Here is a 15046-nt window from a genome sequence, read left to right on the forward strand (position 1 = left end):
TTGAATTTATTGTAGGTTCTAGGCCTGACGTTAGATTAACTTAACTTACAGATGCCAGTCAAAATCTTGTTTGCAGTAGATTTATGCATCATGCTCAGTAACATTTCCCGAAATCGAATAACGTTAGAACTTGGAATCAGCCTCGGGCCTCAGAATCAGATCAGACTCGTCGTACTCGCGAGATTCGACCCAGTCGATCGAGTCGCCGTGATATGATAACGGCGCGCGTATGTGACGCGGAAAAATGGGCGCGGAAAATGGGCGTGTTTTCATGGTGGGTGGGGCTAAAGTACTAAAAGTGACACGTGCACGGACACGTGCTTTTGTTTATAATGTATTTGACATCTCGAACTGCTTTACCAGTTGATACTTAGAAAATTAATTCGATTTAATGCAATTCATAACTTAAATCTACCATATTTTCATTAGGGTAAACAATATTTCTGTAAAATGTATTAACTCGTATAAAGAACCTTTGTTATTATTATTATTCATTCATTTGTGTAAACATATAAATATTAATTAGCCACGAGCAGAGCTGAACTTAGAGCCAAATTACAATCTCAAAAAAGTGAGTTTACATTAGGTATAAGTGCAGTGTATAGAAATGTAGGTTTAATGTAGATTTTCCAACCTATCTCTTCCAAATTTTGCATCTATCATGAAGCTGTCATAAAATATAAAGTAAAACACTATTTGACACAGCAGCAAAATATAAGACAAAGGTCTATTAGGAAACGAAGTGTCTGTTCACAATGAGCGCCTAGTTGTTCTGTTCGATTGCCACCGGGTCAGTAGTGGTAAAATGGCCTTAGATGCACCTTGTTTTCCGGAAGGAAGAGAACGCCAATGTATTGGCTAGTTTCTCGTTGATCATAGGATATTCGATCCTCCAGCCAGTGAATATGCATACACTGTAAGCCATACTGACCATGGTAATAATCTGTAATGCGCTTCGGAAGACACTCGATCATCGATGTGATAAGCGCAATAAAACTGGATTTTGAACCAACAAATCTGTAAAAGTTAAACAAATGAATAAAGTTAAATAACACCTGCAAATTTTTACAATAAAGGAATCCTACATCGAACACCAGCGTTAATTCCACATTTTCAGGGAAGAATCAAACTTTGTTTCACAAAATCATGAGGACAAAGTGAAAACATTCATATTTCATAAAATAACAAATAGTGAGCGGGTTACACGATCAGGGGAACGTTTCATTAGCATTTTCATCCGACAAGTTGTCAGATCTGACAACTTACCTTGATTTTTGATTGATTGCAGTGGCGTAACTACGGGGGGGAATGGGCGGGCACGTGCCCCCCCCCCCCATCGGCTGGACAAAAAAAAACGGGGAAAAGTAGAAAAGAAGGAGAAAGGAAGAGAAACGTAGTGGGGAAAGAAGAAATTATTGTTCATTATAATATGTTATATTACATTATGTTATGTTATATCACAAAAAACAAGTTTTTCATCACTTTATGAAACATTATTTGCTCAGGGCCTATGTCTTCATCGTTCGTGGTGCTCGCATAGACTGTTTAACGAGATCTATAATCCTGTTGTACTATAACCTCCCGTTTTCATATCAATATACTGTACGCGAGTACGCCAAATATATTTCCTCGCTATTCGAGTTATTGTTTTATGTAGTGACATTTGCTTCTTTTCATGACTACTTAATGTGATTGGCCTATTTTAAGGTCTTGATATAAAACATTTCCTGTCCGTGCTAACGTTCACATTAGTTGATTGGTGAGATGTCTGGTCTTCATAAATTCCTACTGAAATCAGTCTTTAAAATGTCAACTTTTCTGATCTCTATATTAAAATTTTCAGCTCACGCATCATTTGGTAAGTGAAATACGTACGGTCTTAGTGAATCCCTGCAAACAAGCCTCTTCAGGTCTGAATTTCCTAAATTTTCAGCTCGCAGTTTTTATTATTGAGATGCGTATGACTATGACAACAAAATGTGCTTCATGTGTTTAGATGTAATTCTAACAAAATCAGCAAAGGATGGCATTATAGCATTAGATGACTATGATGAGATATGTATACTCTTAATGGATTCCTAAGATAAAGTCCTTAAAATTTCCCTGTTTGAGGTCAATATATACAAAAATTTCAGCTCGCGCTTCGCGCTCGCATTGTTTGTTTAGTGAGAGGTACTTATCATGATTACAAACAAATTGCTTACAATGTCCCTTTTTAGGTCTGAATATCAAAAATTTTCAGCTCGTGCTTGGCGCTCGCATTATTTAATCAGTAAGATACATATCCGTTTAATGGCACTGCATGTCCTTAAAATGTCTCTATTAGGTCAGTAAATACCTGGCAACTGAACGCGCTTCGCGCGCTCTCTAAGTGACTCAAAATTTTTGCTGGTGCCCCCCAATGCCATGACCCACGGAACGCCACTGATTGGCTGAGAAGCAATATTGTATGGTTACTGTCGGATAAAAACAAAAATCTCCAAGAACCCTCATTTACATACTGACCGGGATGTACAAATACCTCTGGTTTGATTTCGCCCTTTTCAAATCAACTTTTTGTGATGGTAGACCGTTGCCCTGTAAAGGATAGACATTTATTTATTCACCTACATGAACAGTAATTAGAAACGAGGTGTTGCCAAGGATTTTACTGCATTGCGGATGAATGATTTGTATATTTTCAAAATCAAAACTACCTGCTAAGATCAATTGTCATGTAGCAGACGACAAACTAGAAAACGGAAGCAGACGATTATCCATACAAGGCTATTAGCAAATTATGAAAAGAAACTCTCTATTATGTAAACAATATCTATTTTTTGATTGTATATTATTATTAAATATATAAATATTTATTACAAGTAACCAATTTTGTTATTGTTTACATGTAATGATACATTATATTTTCCTTTACTTGAATAGTTCTGAACGAGGAGTTTTAATAGGGGGTATGACAATTCCTTCAATATGCCGCTCCCCTATAGGTGAAAAGGAGAACTTGTTGACGAGTATAAAAGCCACGAGCGACAGAGTCGCAGTGGCTTCGGTGGAGCCGAGACGTTAGGAGAGAAGCGTACCTCTACTCTTTTTTTCAACTCTCGTTTCATCAAATCTGGACCTTTTCTTTTGAAATTTGAAAATGGCTTCTAATTCTCAGACTGTGGTGAGCCTTTATAAGATTAATAATAAAATTCACGGGGAAAATAGAATGTGTTTAATTAAAGAATTGTCTTTTTTTTAAATGACTGTGAGTCTGATTTTGATAAATTATTTAAATAAAATTTTCAGCGAATATTTAGAGAGATGGGTCAAAGAACGCATCCTTCTTGACGAAATTTTGACGTCAAATAATATAATAAACAAAATTAACGACATATTATTGAATGAATTGGTAATCGTTGATCATGGTTTGCAGGGCCGGGGGTTTGTCTTTTTTTAATTATTTCGTGATAATGTATTGACCTCGTCATATATTTTCAGCCTTCCCTTACGTTAAAATTCTCTTTCGCATTTTACAGCACAAATTGTACAAAAGTGTAATCGATGATGTGATTAACAACGTTCGAGATGCATTCTTGGACGAAGGAGTGGAGGAAAATGTTTTGCAAGATCTGAAACAGGTAAGAATACGCTGCCTGCCAGTGGCAGAATATACGCAAAGCTGCTCTCGTTCTTCTGTACATGTAGTTACCGGTACTGTCAATCGCGCAGAAAATATTTGCAATGGCATTGCATGTTATACATTTCGATTGAGAGGACTGGTGTTCTCGCAAGAGAGGCTTTTTCGGATGCTTCTATTTCGTTTTTGCCAACTCAAGCACGATGTTTAGATTGTTCAGAAGATCCCCTACTCTTAGAACAAAATTTCCTCTCTCTTCGACTCCAAATTATGTTTTCTCACTTCCCGATAAATCCTAAGTATTGGGAACCATTCGCGCCCAATCGTGCGATGTATCACTGCAGCGGTCTCGGCGTGGACTGCCATCTTTCCAGGAGCGCCGCGACCTCTAGTTAGGGTTCGATTTGCATATGCCCATGTATTTATACTGGAGCCTCATTTGACTACAGATCGCATTGCAGCCAATGAAATTCGTGTATTTGGTTGAGTGACCTTAGGTTTTTATACATATTCATGAAGTGGTATTTAGTGAACCAATGAATATCCGCCGGTGCCCTGACTCGTGCATAAAGAAGCTTATTGATCATATGTCTTGGTAGTCTTTGTGTCCATTCACTTTCCAGACCCTTTGAAATACGGTTGAGGGTGGATGATAATGAAGCAAACAATCGGAGAATTGCTATTTTGTTTTCAAGCATATCATTTGATTTTATTTGAAACCTAGTTCTTATACTATGCAATCATTAATCACTATTCGAATATTTATTTTAAAAAACATTTTAAAAACTTTGGAAATTACAATGTATGCATGACTGTGTAAAGATAGGCAAGTTAAAAATAGAGTCTCTTTGAATAAACTACAATTTGATGTCATTCATGCGTTGTAGTTGTTATTTTGAATAGGCAAACTAGTCAGATTGTTTGACTGTTATTGCCTTGTAGATTTGCTTTTCTTTTTTTTTTTTTTGCTGGATGGGTGGAAACTTAAAAATGACCTGGTTTTTTTTTTAGAACTCAATGAAAAAAAATTTAAAAAGAATTGCCAGGTGTTATTACTTATGTCTTTAATCAAATCTCTAGTCAGAATAGAGATACTGCTCCCTTCATCCCCCCCCCCCTTCATTAAAGGACAAATCCACCGAAGCAAAAAGTTGATTTACATAAAAAGAGAAAAATCCAACAAGCATAACATTGAAAATTTTATTAAAATCGGATGTAAAATAAGAAAGTTATGACATTTCAAAGTTTCACTTAATTTCACAAAACAGTTATATGCACATCCTAGTCGGTATGCAAATGAGGAGACTGATGACGTCATCCACTCACTATTTCTTTTGCATTTTATTATATGAAATATTCTAATTTTCTGCTCATTGTCAAGTGAAAAAGCGATTATTTCTCCCTGAACATGTGGAATTAGCATTGTTCAATACTATATGATGTAGTCAACTTCGTCCTTGTCAAATCTGTAAAAAATGAAATATTGTATAATTCAAACAAAAAACAAAAGAAATAGTGAGTGATGGACATCATCAACTGACTCACTTGCATGACACTGAATTGTGCATCACTGTTTTGTGAAAAATAAGCAAAAATTTGAAATGCCATAACTTTCTTATTTACATCCGATTTTGATGAAATTTTCAGCATTATGCTACTTTGATTTTTCTCTATTCATTTAAATCAACATTTTTCAGGGGTGCCGTGGACTTGACCTTTAACTTTTAGAAAGTTCTTGGTCTGCAGCTAGGTTTGGGCAGGGGGGGGGGCTCCTTGATGCTTCCTCTCAATTACATGTAGCTTGAAATAAGTCCATATTTATTGAAATTTGGCGAAAGCAAAAAAAAAAATCTAAAATAGGCAGGGGGGGGATCTCGCAGATATTATAGACCTATTGGGTATATGAGATGTGCCGCTGGGAAGGGTGAATTTTTCAAGAAAAATCCTTAGATGTTGGTCCCGTTTTCATTTTTTCTTTTTCCCCCAATCAGTTATATCGGGAGGAGAGACCTGCGGGTCATAGTGATTCAGTTCGCTTTTTCGCCTCCCAGGCACAGGTGACGCCAAACAAATAATAATAATAATTAAAAAGAAGACATGTCATTCCAATTTCCACAAAAATAATCTGAAGACATGGGGTCACTGATTTGTTTCTTTCCCACGTTATTTGTTTGAGATTTAGAACTGTGTTTGCTCCCAAATGCTGAAATATGCAGGGCCGAGTCAAGTACACCTCAAAAATATTCATATCCACAGAAAACGAATAGTACATACAGTAATTTATGTCCCAATGAATGATCAGTTTGTCTGGTATGGTGCAATCAGATAATTGGTGCTGTTTAATATATCCTTCAGTTTGTGTGGGTTTGAAAATCGCGAAACACTTTCAGAATTTTTTTCTTATTAAATTATATTATATTACACCTGAAAATGTGTTAACATTAAAATTCAAATTCAAACATGCGTCGTCTTTTCGTAGAAAATCTTTAGAGATGGGTGCCTATTTACAGCAAAAGAACCCATGGATGTGGGTATCAGTTCAGGGGTCTCACTTGCACATCCCTGTCCAACTATAATACCCCCCCCCCCCGAATTTTGAGTCATCTCCTTGTTTTTACTTCCAATTTTAATTTTTAAATGATGAATAATCTGTGATTTTTATGAAATTAGTTTTGATTTTTTTTTAGTAAGGGGATTTGTCATAATACACTAGCGTAATCTACATGATTTGTCCTTAAGTTGAATAATTGCCGGAGCCAAATATTTATTTTTCAGACCAGAATATTCAGATTTTGTTATTTACATCTTCGTACAGGGAAAAACTAATTCCAGCTTACAAGATCTAAAATAGGTAACGTATATGTACATGTATCTGGGAATTAGTTGCCAAGTACTTCATATAGGCATAGTTCAAAAGTGGAAAAATCTTGAAGCTAATGAAGGTTTCCTGACTTAACAAATATTTTTGTTTTGTTGATGTAATCATTTTACAATATTATTGTATCAATACTAAAATAGTTTTGTTCTAATCAATAAACTATTTTATAATGATTATTATTAATTTTATCATCATCATAAGTTCATTATGAAAAAAACTTTCCTGTTTCATTTTGGTCAATCTTGAGATGTCTATTTTGCTTTGCAATGATTGAACAGATATGGGAGGGCAAGCTCATCCAATCAAAAGCCATAGATCTCACCCAACCACAACCTCAACATGTAGCTGGCAAGTTCAAAGGTCAACAAGATGCTTCAAGACAATATCAGATTGCCCAATCTTCAACAGACAGGCAACATATCGACCAGCAAAGTGAGTTGTACTGAGTTTATGCATGACTTTTTGAATTATTTTATCTTTTTTATTTAATGAACCATTCACATCAAGTATTCATCTGTACACAGATATTCTGAAGAACAGCCTTTGGCTGATGTACGTGTACTTTGTCAAAATAAAATAAATGAAATCTGTTTATTATTACAAAGATACTACAAGGAAAGATCGGACACTTCGGCGATTTTTTGAAACGCTCGATTAATGCTTATGGGGTAGGGTGCCCACTAGCGTTGAGTAAGTAAACCATCACATACCAGCATTCTACTGTGTATAAAACATATCGGGGGAAATGAGAGAGGGGATTTTGGGGAGGACACAAGGGCGGCGCTGGGGAATAATTCCATCTTTTATTACCCAGAAACCTCTTAAATATATTCGTCTTTGATATACAAACAAAAAAAATTATATGGAAAAATTCTGAAATTTAAAAATTGGCTATTCACCCCTTCACCATTTCTCTCATATGTTTTGTACACATCCATATTGGGATATGCAAAATTAAAAAAGGTTGTTACTTACTTAATGCTCTTCCCAGGTGTTTCATTGCGCGCTTTATGTACTGTCCGATCTTTCCCTTGTAGTATATTTGATTATTATTTCTTTTTCTTTCATCTTTTTATCAGGAACCCAGCAGCAAATGGTTCTTCAGGGGGCTACTTCATCACAGTCATCTGTATCTAACAACTTGGTAAGACATATTGGCCCATATTCTGAAGTCGGGTTTAAAGAGAAATTCCAGTAGTTGCAGTTAACACTGATTTCATGAGAAAGTCTGTAAAACAAGGCTTAATTGTCAGTATATCATCGAGGATCTAGATCTGGTACAGTTACATTAACTGGACTTTGTGAAATCTTGAAATCTACGCTGAAAAATGTTCACACCGAAGATCCCCAACACAGATAAGCGCACAATGTATAATTATTGCTTAGGGCGTCGGGCCCGACGCTCTACCCGAATCCCGTGCTTATTTGCTGATTTCTCAGCAATTACACAATTTCTTCCAGAATCCTGTGGCACATGCGTTTTATTTATACAAACAGACACTTTGGTGGTCATTTCATTGGATTCTGTACGAACTCATTTTGATATCGTTACCAAAACTAGCATTTACCTTTAACTCAGACCATGGTATTCCAAATGAAATTCAAATTAACAAGTTTTAATCTGGGGTTGTCATTTTTCTCAAGCAATATACTTATGATAACAATCCTTCTGCAAATCGTAAATTTTATATAGTAATTTGGAAGTATTTTTTTGCTATGATTCATGCCAAAAACAATAATCATTATACTATGTTTGTTATGTATCGACAAATGTATCATAAAATATGAATGACATGAATGCAGAAGAAAAAAAAGAAATCAAATAAAATTCAATCACATATTTATTACAGCCACATACCACAAGCTAAACTTTAATAAAAGTGCTTATCTCATGAATTGTTTTTGTCCACTGAAGCCAATGGTGATAAACTAAGTGTTGATGGTCACTGTTTTGGGGGTAAGAAGTGGTTGTGCCAATTTCATTGACAAAAGATATTTTGTGTAACGCGACTCTGTTCATCGATTTCTTATACAGAGTTCATCAGCGGTTGCAGCATCCGCAGCACTTCAGCAGAACATGCTTCAACTACAATCACAACAGCAACAGATCCAGAATGTACCATCATATACCATCCAACAAGGAGCTAGTGAGTCTATTATGTTTCAGTGGGTTTTAACATATAACTGAGAGAATGGATTACCTGTTTCCCCAGGTTGTTCCACACTCAAAGGATGGGGTGTTTTTTTAATGTTTGTCAAGGGTTATATATAGCTAAGCATAGTTTTTCAAACAAATTGTATGAAGAGCCAACGTGAATTCTCAATATCAGCATCAAATACAAACGCTTATGCTTAAATATGTAGTTCGAGATTTCCGGTATTATCAATAATTATTAGTAAATGACATTTTTTGACCACACAAGGTCAGGCTTTGTATTATGTTAGAAATGATTTTAAGGGCACCCTGTTGGGGTATCCACTTTATTTGGAATTTCATTTTCAAGTCATTTGGATCATGTGTAATGCACAACTTTATGAAAGATTTCCTAGGTTTGCCAAATTGAGAGAAAAGGTAATTAAAATATTGAAACAGAGCAATAATTACCTTGCAAGCTTCCAAACATTAGAAGTATAAGGAAAAAAACTCTGAGTCTTTGAGCTTCTAAGAATCTAAAATCCACCATTACATCTTTGTTTCAAGGTAAACAATCAATACATTTTTTTTCTCAAGATTGATAAAATCAAAGAGAAAACATTCATAATGAAATAACCACGACAATTGATTAACATTTAAATTTTAGCATTTTAGTGCCATCCTTCATAAACATTTACAATTAACAATCTTATAATTGTTAATTAGTCAATCAATGAATTATGAAGTTAGATTGATGTCAAAACATTTGTTTTACTTTATAATTACTTTTGATGAAGGATAATATTTGAGTATATTTGAGTAAGATTAATCCCTTTTTACTTCCATCTCTAAAAAGAAAATGTTTTCATTTCAAATCTTGTTTATAGCTGGTGGTGCAACCCAAACATTCCCAGCATACCAAATTCAGACCCAACAGCAGCAAGGTGGTGTGGTTGGGTACCCACCAATCATCCTCCAGCCAGGTGCTCAGTCCAATGCCCAACAATCACGTATCATCACACCCCAAGGTGTTGTGCTGCCCCCAGGTTCATTAAGAGTGCAATCCAGTGGAGACCAGGTCAGTAGTTATATTTTAAAAATTATCTATTGGGGGTGGGTGGGTTGGGGGAAGGGATCACCCTGCTTCACAAACAAATTTATGATGCAGTTCCAAATCCTTGGGCCAAAGTTTTCCTACATTTTGATATAAAGTATGGCTGTTTTTAATTTGATTAAATGATGGCAATGTTAATATTTAGATTTATATAGCGATATTTCCATAGGATACAAAGCAATTACCCTTGTCTTGGCTCAAGCAATTGTGCATTGTACAGTGTGGTATATTGCATTCATGGAATCAATCCTGGCAGGCATCCATTTACCTCACTTGGGTTGAGTCAAGGGCGGAAATCTCTCCCCAAAGGTAAGGGGATCAGGTGCTGGAAAATTTGAAAAGCCCCCCCCCAAAAAAAAAGTTATAACCCCCCCAAATGTAAGGTTATCTTGTCCAAAATACTTTTTTTATTTTTCTTTTGAAAAAATTATGTATTTCTTTCTATCAAAAGAGACCAAAAATAGTATCGGGACATTTGATATCGTGTCCCCCCTACAATTTTGGGTAGGGGGACGCATCCCCCCCTGGGATTTCCGCCCATGGGTTGAGTTGAGCACAATGTGGATAGATTTATTACTGGGGGGGGGGGGGACATCAGTACCATCATACTATGAGACACATTTAAATTTAGGCTTGCAAATGTCAATGTTTCAAATTCAATCACTTAATAAAGGATGGTGAAACCCATTTGACTTGTTATATGCCAGTGATTCATACACTCATTTTTTTCTCAACTGAAAAGCATTATCATGAAACACCCCTTGTCCTTTTGCCTGGGCTGAGAATAAGAGTCTTTTCAATGGAACCCTCTATCAGAATTTACAAAATACAACAGGAAGATGCAATAGATTGAGATTAAAAGGGATTTCTGTGATTACTTGCATTTTGAGAGTCGATCGTCTTATGTGTGGGTTGACTCAGGTTTGTAACAAAAGAACAGTGAAATGACAGTTAGAATACAGCCCGAACCCTCAAAGTTTAAGAAATTAATGTAAAAATGTAATGTTTGAGAATAGATTGTAAGAATTGATATAGATATATATATACATGTCAGGAATGACCAACAAGAGTGATACTATTTGATTTAGGACAAAATCAGCGCCCTGCTGTACATCTTAGACCCAACTTCACCATTAGAGGCTTTCATGAAGTGTCTTGACAGTGATTGATTTTCCATGACATATTTGCTTTCTGCCAAATAGTTGCAAGGATTTTAGTTTCTTATGATATTCGCTTGCGAAAATCACTGACATATTCATGATATGCTCCCTTGGTACCATTGTGGTGAAATTGGCAACCTGTATGCGAATTCATGACTGTGATATGGAGAGCAATTTGATATATTTTTTGTGTATTTATATTTCTTTTGATACAGCCTTCAATAGTGCAAGTTGACGGTGCTAATGATTCATCTGATGATGAAGAGGATGACTTCGATGATGATGACGATGATGATAAGGATGACGACGATGACGATGATGACAAAGAAAATGACGATGGTGGTGGTGAAGATGAGGAGGTAAAATAATCGGCTGGGATTAGTGGCCGTTTTTTTTTTGCTTTATTTGACCTGCACTGATAGGCACTATTTGAAATAACTGTGTGCAAAGTTTGGGTGAAAAAAATGACTTAGACTTAGCTGTAGAATGTCCTTGAATTGATTCTGTAATCAGAGGTCTTTCAAGCATCACATCATTGGCCTTTAAAAAAAATATATTTACAATTGAATCTGCATCAGTTGACCGTCCATAAGTCGAATAATCACCCTACTCTATACCAGAATAGGAGAATAGGCAAAAGATGTGCCAATAAGTAGGATTTGGCCTATTTAATGCAGAGATTTCTGTGATCCCAAGGATTTCAACTACAGCAGATTAACCAGTAATTTTTGTCTCACCTGCGAAGCAGAGTGTGACTATAGGCGCCGCTTTTCCGACGGCGACGGCGGCGGCGGCGGTGTCAACATCAAATCTTAACCTGAGGTTAAGTTTTTGAAATGACGTCATAACTTAGAAAGTATATGGACCTAGTCAATAAAACTTGGCCATAAGGTTAATCAAGTATTACTGAACATCCTATTAGAGTTTCATGTCACATGACCTAGGTCAAAGGTCATTTAGGGTCAATGAACTTAGACCATGTTGGAGGAATCAACATCGAAATCTTAACCTGAGGTTAAGTTTTTGAAATGTCATCATAACTTAAAAAATATATGGACCTAGTTCATGAAACTTGGACATAAGGTTAATCAGGTATCACTGAACATTCTGCATGAGTTTCACATCACATGACCAAGGTCAAAGGTCATTTAGGGTCAATGAACTTTGGCCGAATTGGGGATATCTGTTGAATTCCAATCATAACTGTGAAAGTTTATGGATCTGATTCATGAAACTTGGACATAATAGTAATCAAGCATCACTGAACATTTTGTGCAAGTTTCAGGTCTCATGATTAAGGTCAAAGGTCAATGAACTTTGGCCGAATTGGGTGTATCTGATGAATTACCATCATAACTTTGAAAGTTTATGGATCTGATTCATGAAACTTGGACATAAGGTTAATCAGGTATCACTGAACATCCTGCATGAGTTTCACGTCACATGACCAAGGTCAAAGGTCATTTAGGGTCAATGAACTTTGACCATGTTGGGGGTATCTGTTGAATTACCATCATAACTTTGAAAGTTTATGGATCTGATTCATGAAACTTGTACATAAGAGTAATCAAGTATCACTGAACATCCTCTTCGAGTTTCAGGTCACATGATCAAGGTCAAAGGTCATTTAAGGTCAATGAACTTTGACCATGTTGGGGTTTTTATTGAATAACCATCATATCTCTGTAAGTTTATTTGTCTAGTTCATAAAAAGTGGACATAAGAGTAACCATGTATCACTGAACATCTTGCACGAGTTAGAGTAGTATTCAAAGTCAGCACTGCTGCTATATTGAACCGCGTGATGCAGGTGAGACGGCCAGAGGCATTCCACTTGTTTGTTTTAAGTGTCATGTTGAAGGTAGGGGACCTGATGTTCTTTTCTTTTCATGTCAGAAGAAAGTTAAAAAGTTTCACTGAAAAGAGTTGCTCTTCAGATGCCTTAGCATTAAAAGCATGATAAACATTAAATATTTAGGTCATACATTTGTATGTAGTCCCATGTATGCTTTTCTGTGTGCAGTAAATGTAATGTGCAATGAGCTAGTTAATTTTTCTGTCCTCTCAAACCCTCTTTGAATGGTTCATAGTAATTAAGCATTCACCGATTCCGAACTACTCTAAGAGAGTTTCTATGTTTCATTTCCATTTCATGACCAAAGATGATCTTATGTAATCTGTATTTTAAAAAATTTGTGTTCATTAATTTTGTTTTTACCCAGGACCCACTGAACTCTGCTGATGACGTTAGTGATGAAGATCCAGCTGATTTATTTGAATCAGAAAATGTTGTAGTATGCCAGTATGACAAGGTAAATATGTGATAATTCTCCCTAAATTCTACTCATATGAATGCAAAACATATTGAATTTATATGGGATACCAGATATATTCCGAGAGTTTGGGTCAATATTTAGTGGAATATGCCTGGTATTCTATGAAATAAAGTCATTCAATTTTTTATTGTCTACCCCCCCCTCCTGCCCTCAGGTAAATTGATTGTTATCAAACCTTTTCAGAATGATATCTATTTGTACTTCGTTCACTTTACTGATATAAAAAGCAGCAAAATGCTTATATTTTTGTTTATATTGATAAATAGTGAAAGTTTAGTCATCCTTGACTCTTTGTTGCAACAAATAATACTTGGAAATGGATTATAAATCTGCCCATGTTATGTATATTAATATCTTTGCTATTTGCAAAGTATACCAACCACAGTGTTCTTGAAAATTATCCCATTATATCACATCTTTCATTTACCTTTAATGCTTTTTTTCCTCTGTTACAATTGTTACCAGATCAATCGGAATAGGAATAAATGGAAATTTACCTTAAAACATGGCATCATGAATCTGAAGGGAAAGGACTATGTCTTCAACAAATCAACGGGGGATGCTGATTGGTAGTATCTATGTGAACAGTGCCCAGTCTTGCAAAGATGTTTTGTAGAACTGTAGTCATCAACTCTTCTTGATTTCTGCTGTTACGTACACATACCTGCCAGCTGCCCCGTCATGTGGATAATCTCTATTGTTGAGAGCATTTTTTTTGTCCACTGGCTCAGTTTGCGTAAGTTGTATTAGGAGCAGTAAATAAATGTTACAAATATGGATTTGTGCCCGTGAATAGGTGCTTCAGATTTATTTCACTTGCCTTAATCACCTTTTCTAGCTTCATCTACTTTGCCTGATTCAAAAGATAAAAATGTAATAACTGTAATGCGAAGAAAATGAGGCTTGTCCCTATCTCTTGACTTAGAGGGATGATGGGTTTCAGCTTTATGTGCATACGCTTTTCAGTGTATGATGTGTTGATGTAAATCAATTTACGTAAACACTGGCCTGGAACCCATAGAAAAAAGCATCAATCTAGCACCCTGCATTAAAATTGTGCATTCATTTTTAGACCCTTATTCAATATAAACTAAATTAAGTATTAAAGGATACTCCAGGCTGAAGATATTCATATCTCAATAAATAGAGTACAATTCACAGAGCAAAAAGCTGAATATTTGATCAAATTTGTGGAGCGTTGGCCCAGTGGATAAGTCTCTGGACTTTGAAACAGAGGGTCATGGGTTCAAATTCCAGCGATGGCGTAGTTTCCTTCAAGAAATTTATCCATATTGTGCTGCACTCAACCCAGGTGAGGTGAATGGGTACCTGGCAGGAATTTATTTCTTGGAATGCCACAGCACTGTAAAAGGCTGCGGAGCTAAAGCCAGGGTAATAATATCCAAGTCCTTTGGAAGCGCATCCGTCATTTATAATGTGTTATGCGCTAAACAAGAACTGACTATTATTATTAAATCGGATAACAAATAACAAAGTTATTGAATTCTAAAGATATGCATTATTCTTGAGAAATAGTTCTAGGCATGTCTTCATGAATATTCAATGAGCATCTGATGATGTCATATCCCCACTATCCAATTTTGATAAAGTTTTCAGCATTTTGCTCTCACATATAAATATCTTCAGCCTCGAGTATCGCTTTAAGGTAGAAAGTCTGCATTAACCATTGGTTAAAAGTGCAGATTCAAAACCACCTTGTTGAATTTGCACCAACATGGAGGTATTTTTGGGGCACACAATTTTAGGTTGTGGTCATACAAGTCAAATTGGCTTTATCGCCCACT

The 15046-nt window shown here is 35.9% G+C and overlaps 1 protein-coding gene across 1 annotated transcript; it reads left to right on the plus strand.

The window, feature by feature from the left end:
• The first annotated feature begins 3007 nt into the window (after positions 1 to 3007).
• On the plus strand, positions 3008 to 14424 carry LOC121418819 (transcription initiation factor IIA subunit 1-like). The gene is made up of 9 exons (XM_041612987.1): positions 3008 to 3163; positions 3519 to 3620; positions 6776 to 6929; positions 7577 to 7641; positions 8533 to 8644; positions 9519 to 9709; positions 11121 to 11264; positions 13128 to 13217; positions 13707 to 14424. Exons 1-9 carry the CDS (start codon positions 3140 to 3142, stop codon positions 13812 to 13814), a joined length of 990 nt encoding a protein of 329 aa, XP_041468921.1. The 5' UTR covers positions 3008 to 3139; the 3' UTR covers positions 13815 to 14424.
• The last annotated feature ends 622 nt before the right edge of the window (positions 14425 to 15046 follow it).

The sequence above is a fragment of the Lytechinus variegatus genome, chromosome 7, assembly GCF_018143015.1.
Source record: "Lytechinus variegatus isolate NC3 chromosome 7, Lvar_3.0, whole genome shotgun sequence".
In the NCBI taxonomy this organism is placed as follows: domain Eukaryota; kingdom Metazoa; phylum Echinodermata; class Echinoidea; order Temnopleuroida; family Toxopneustidae; genus Lytechinus; species Lytechinus variegatus.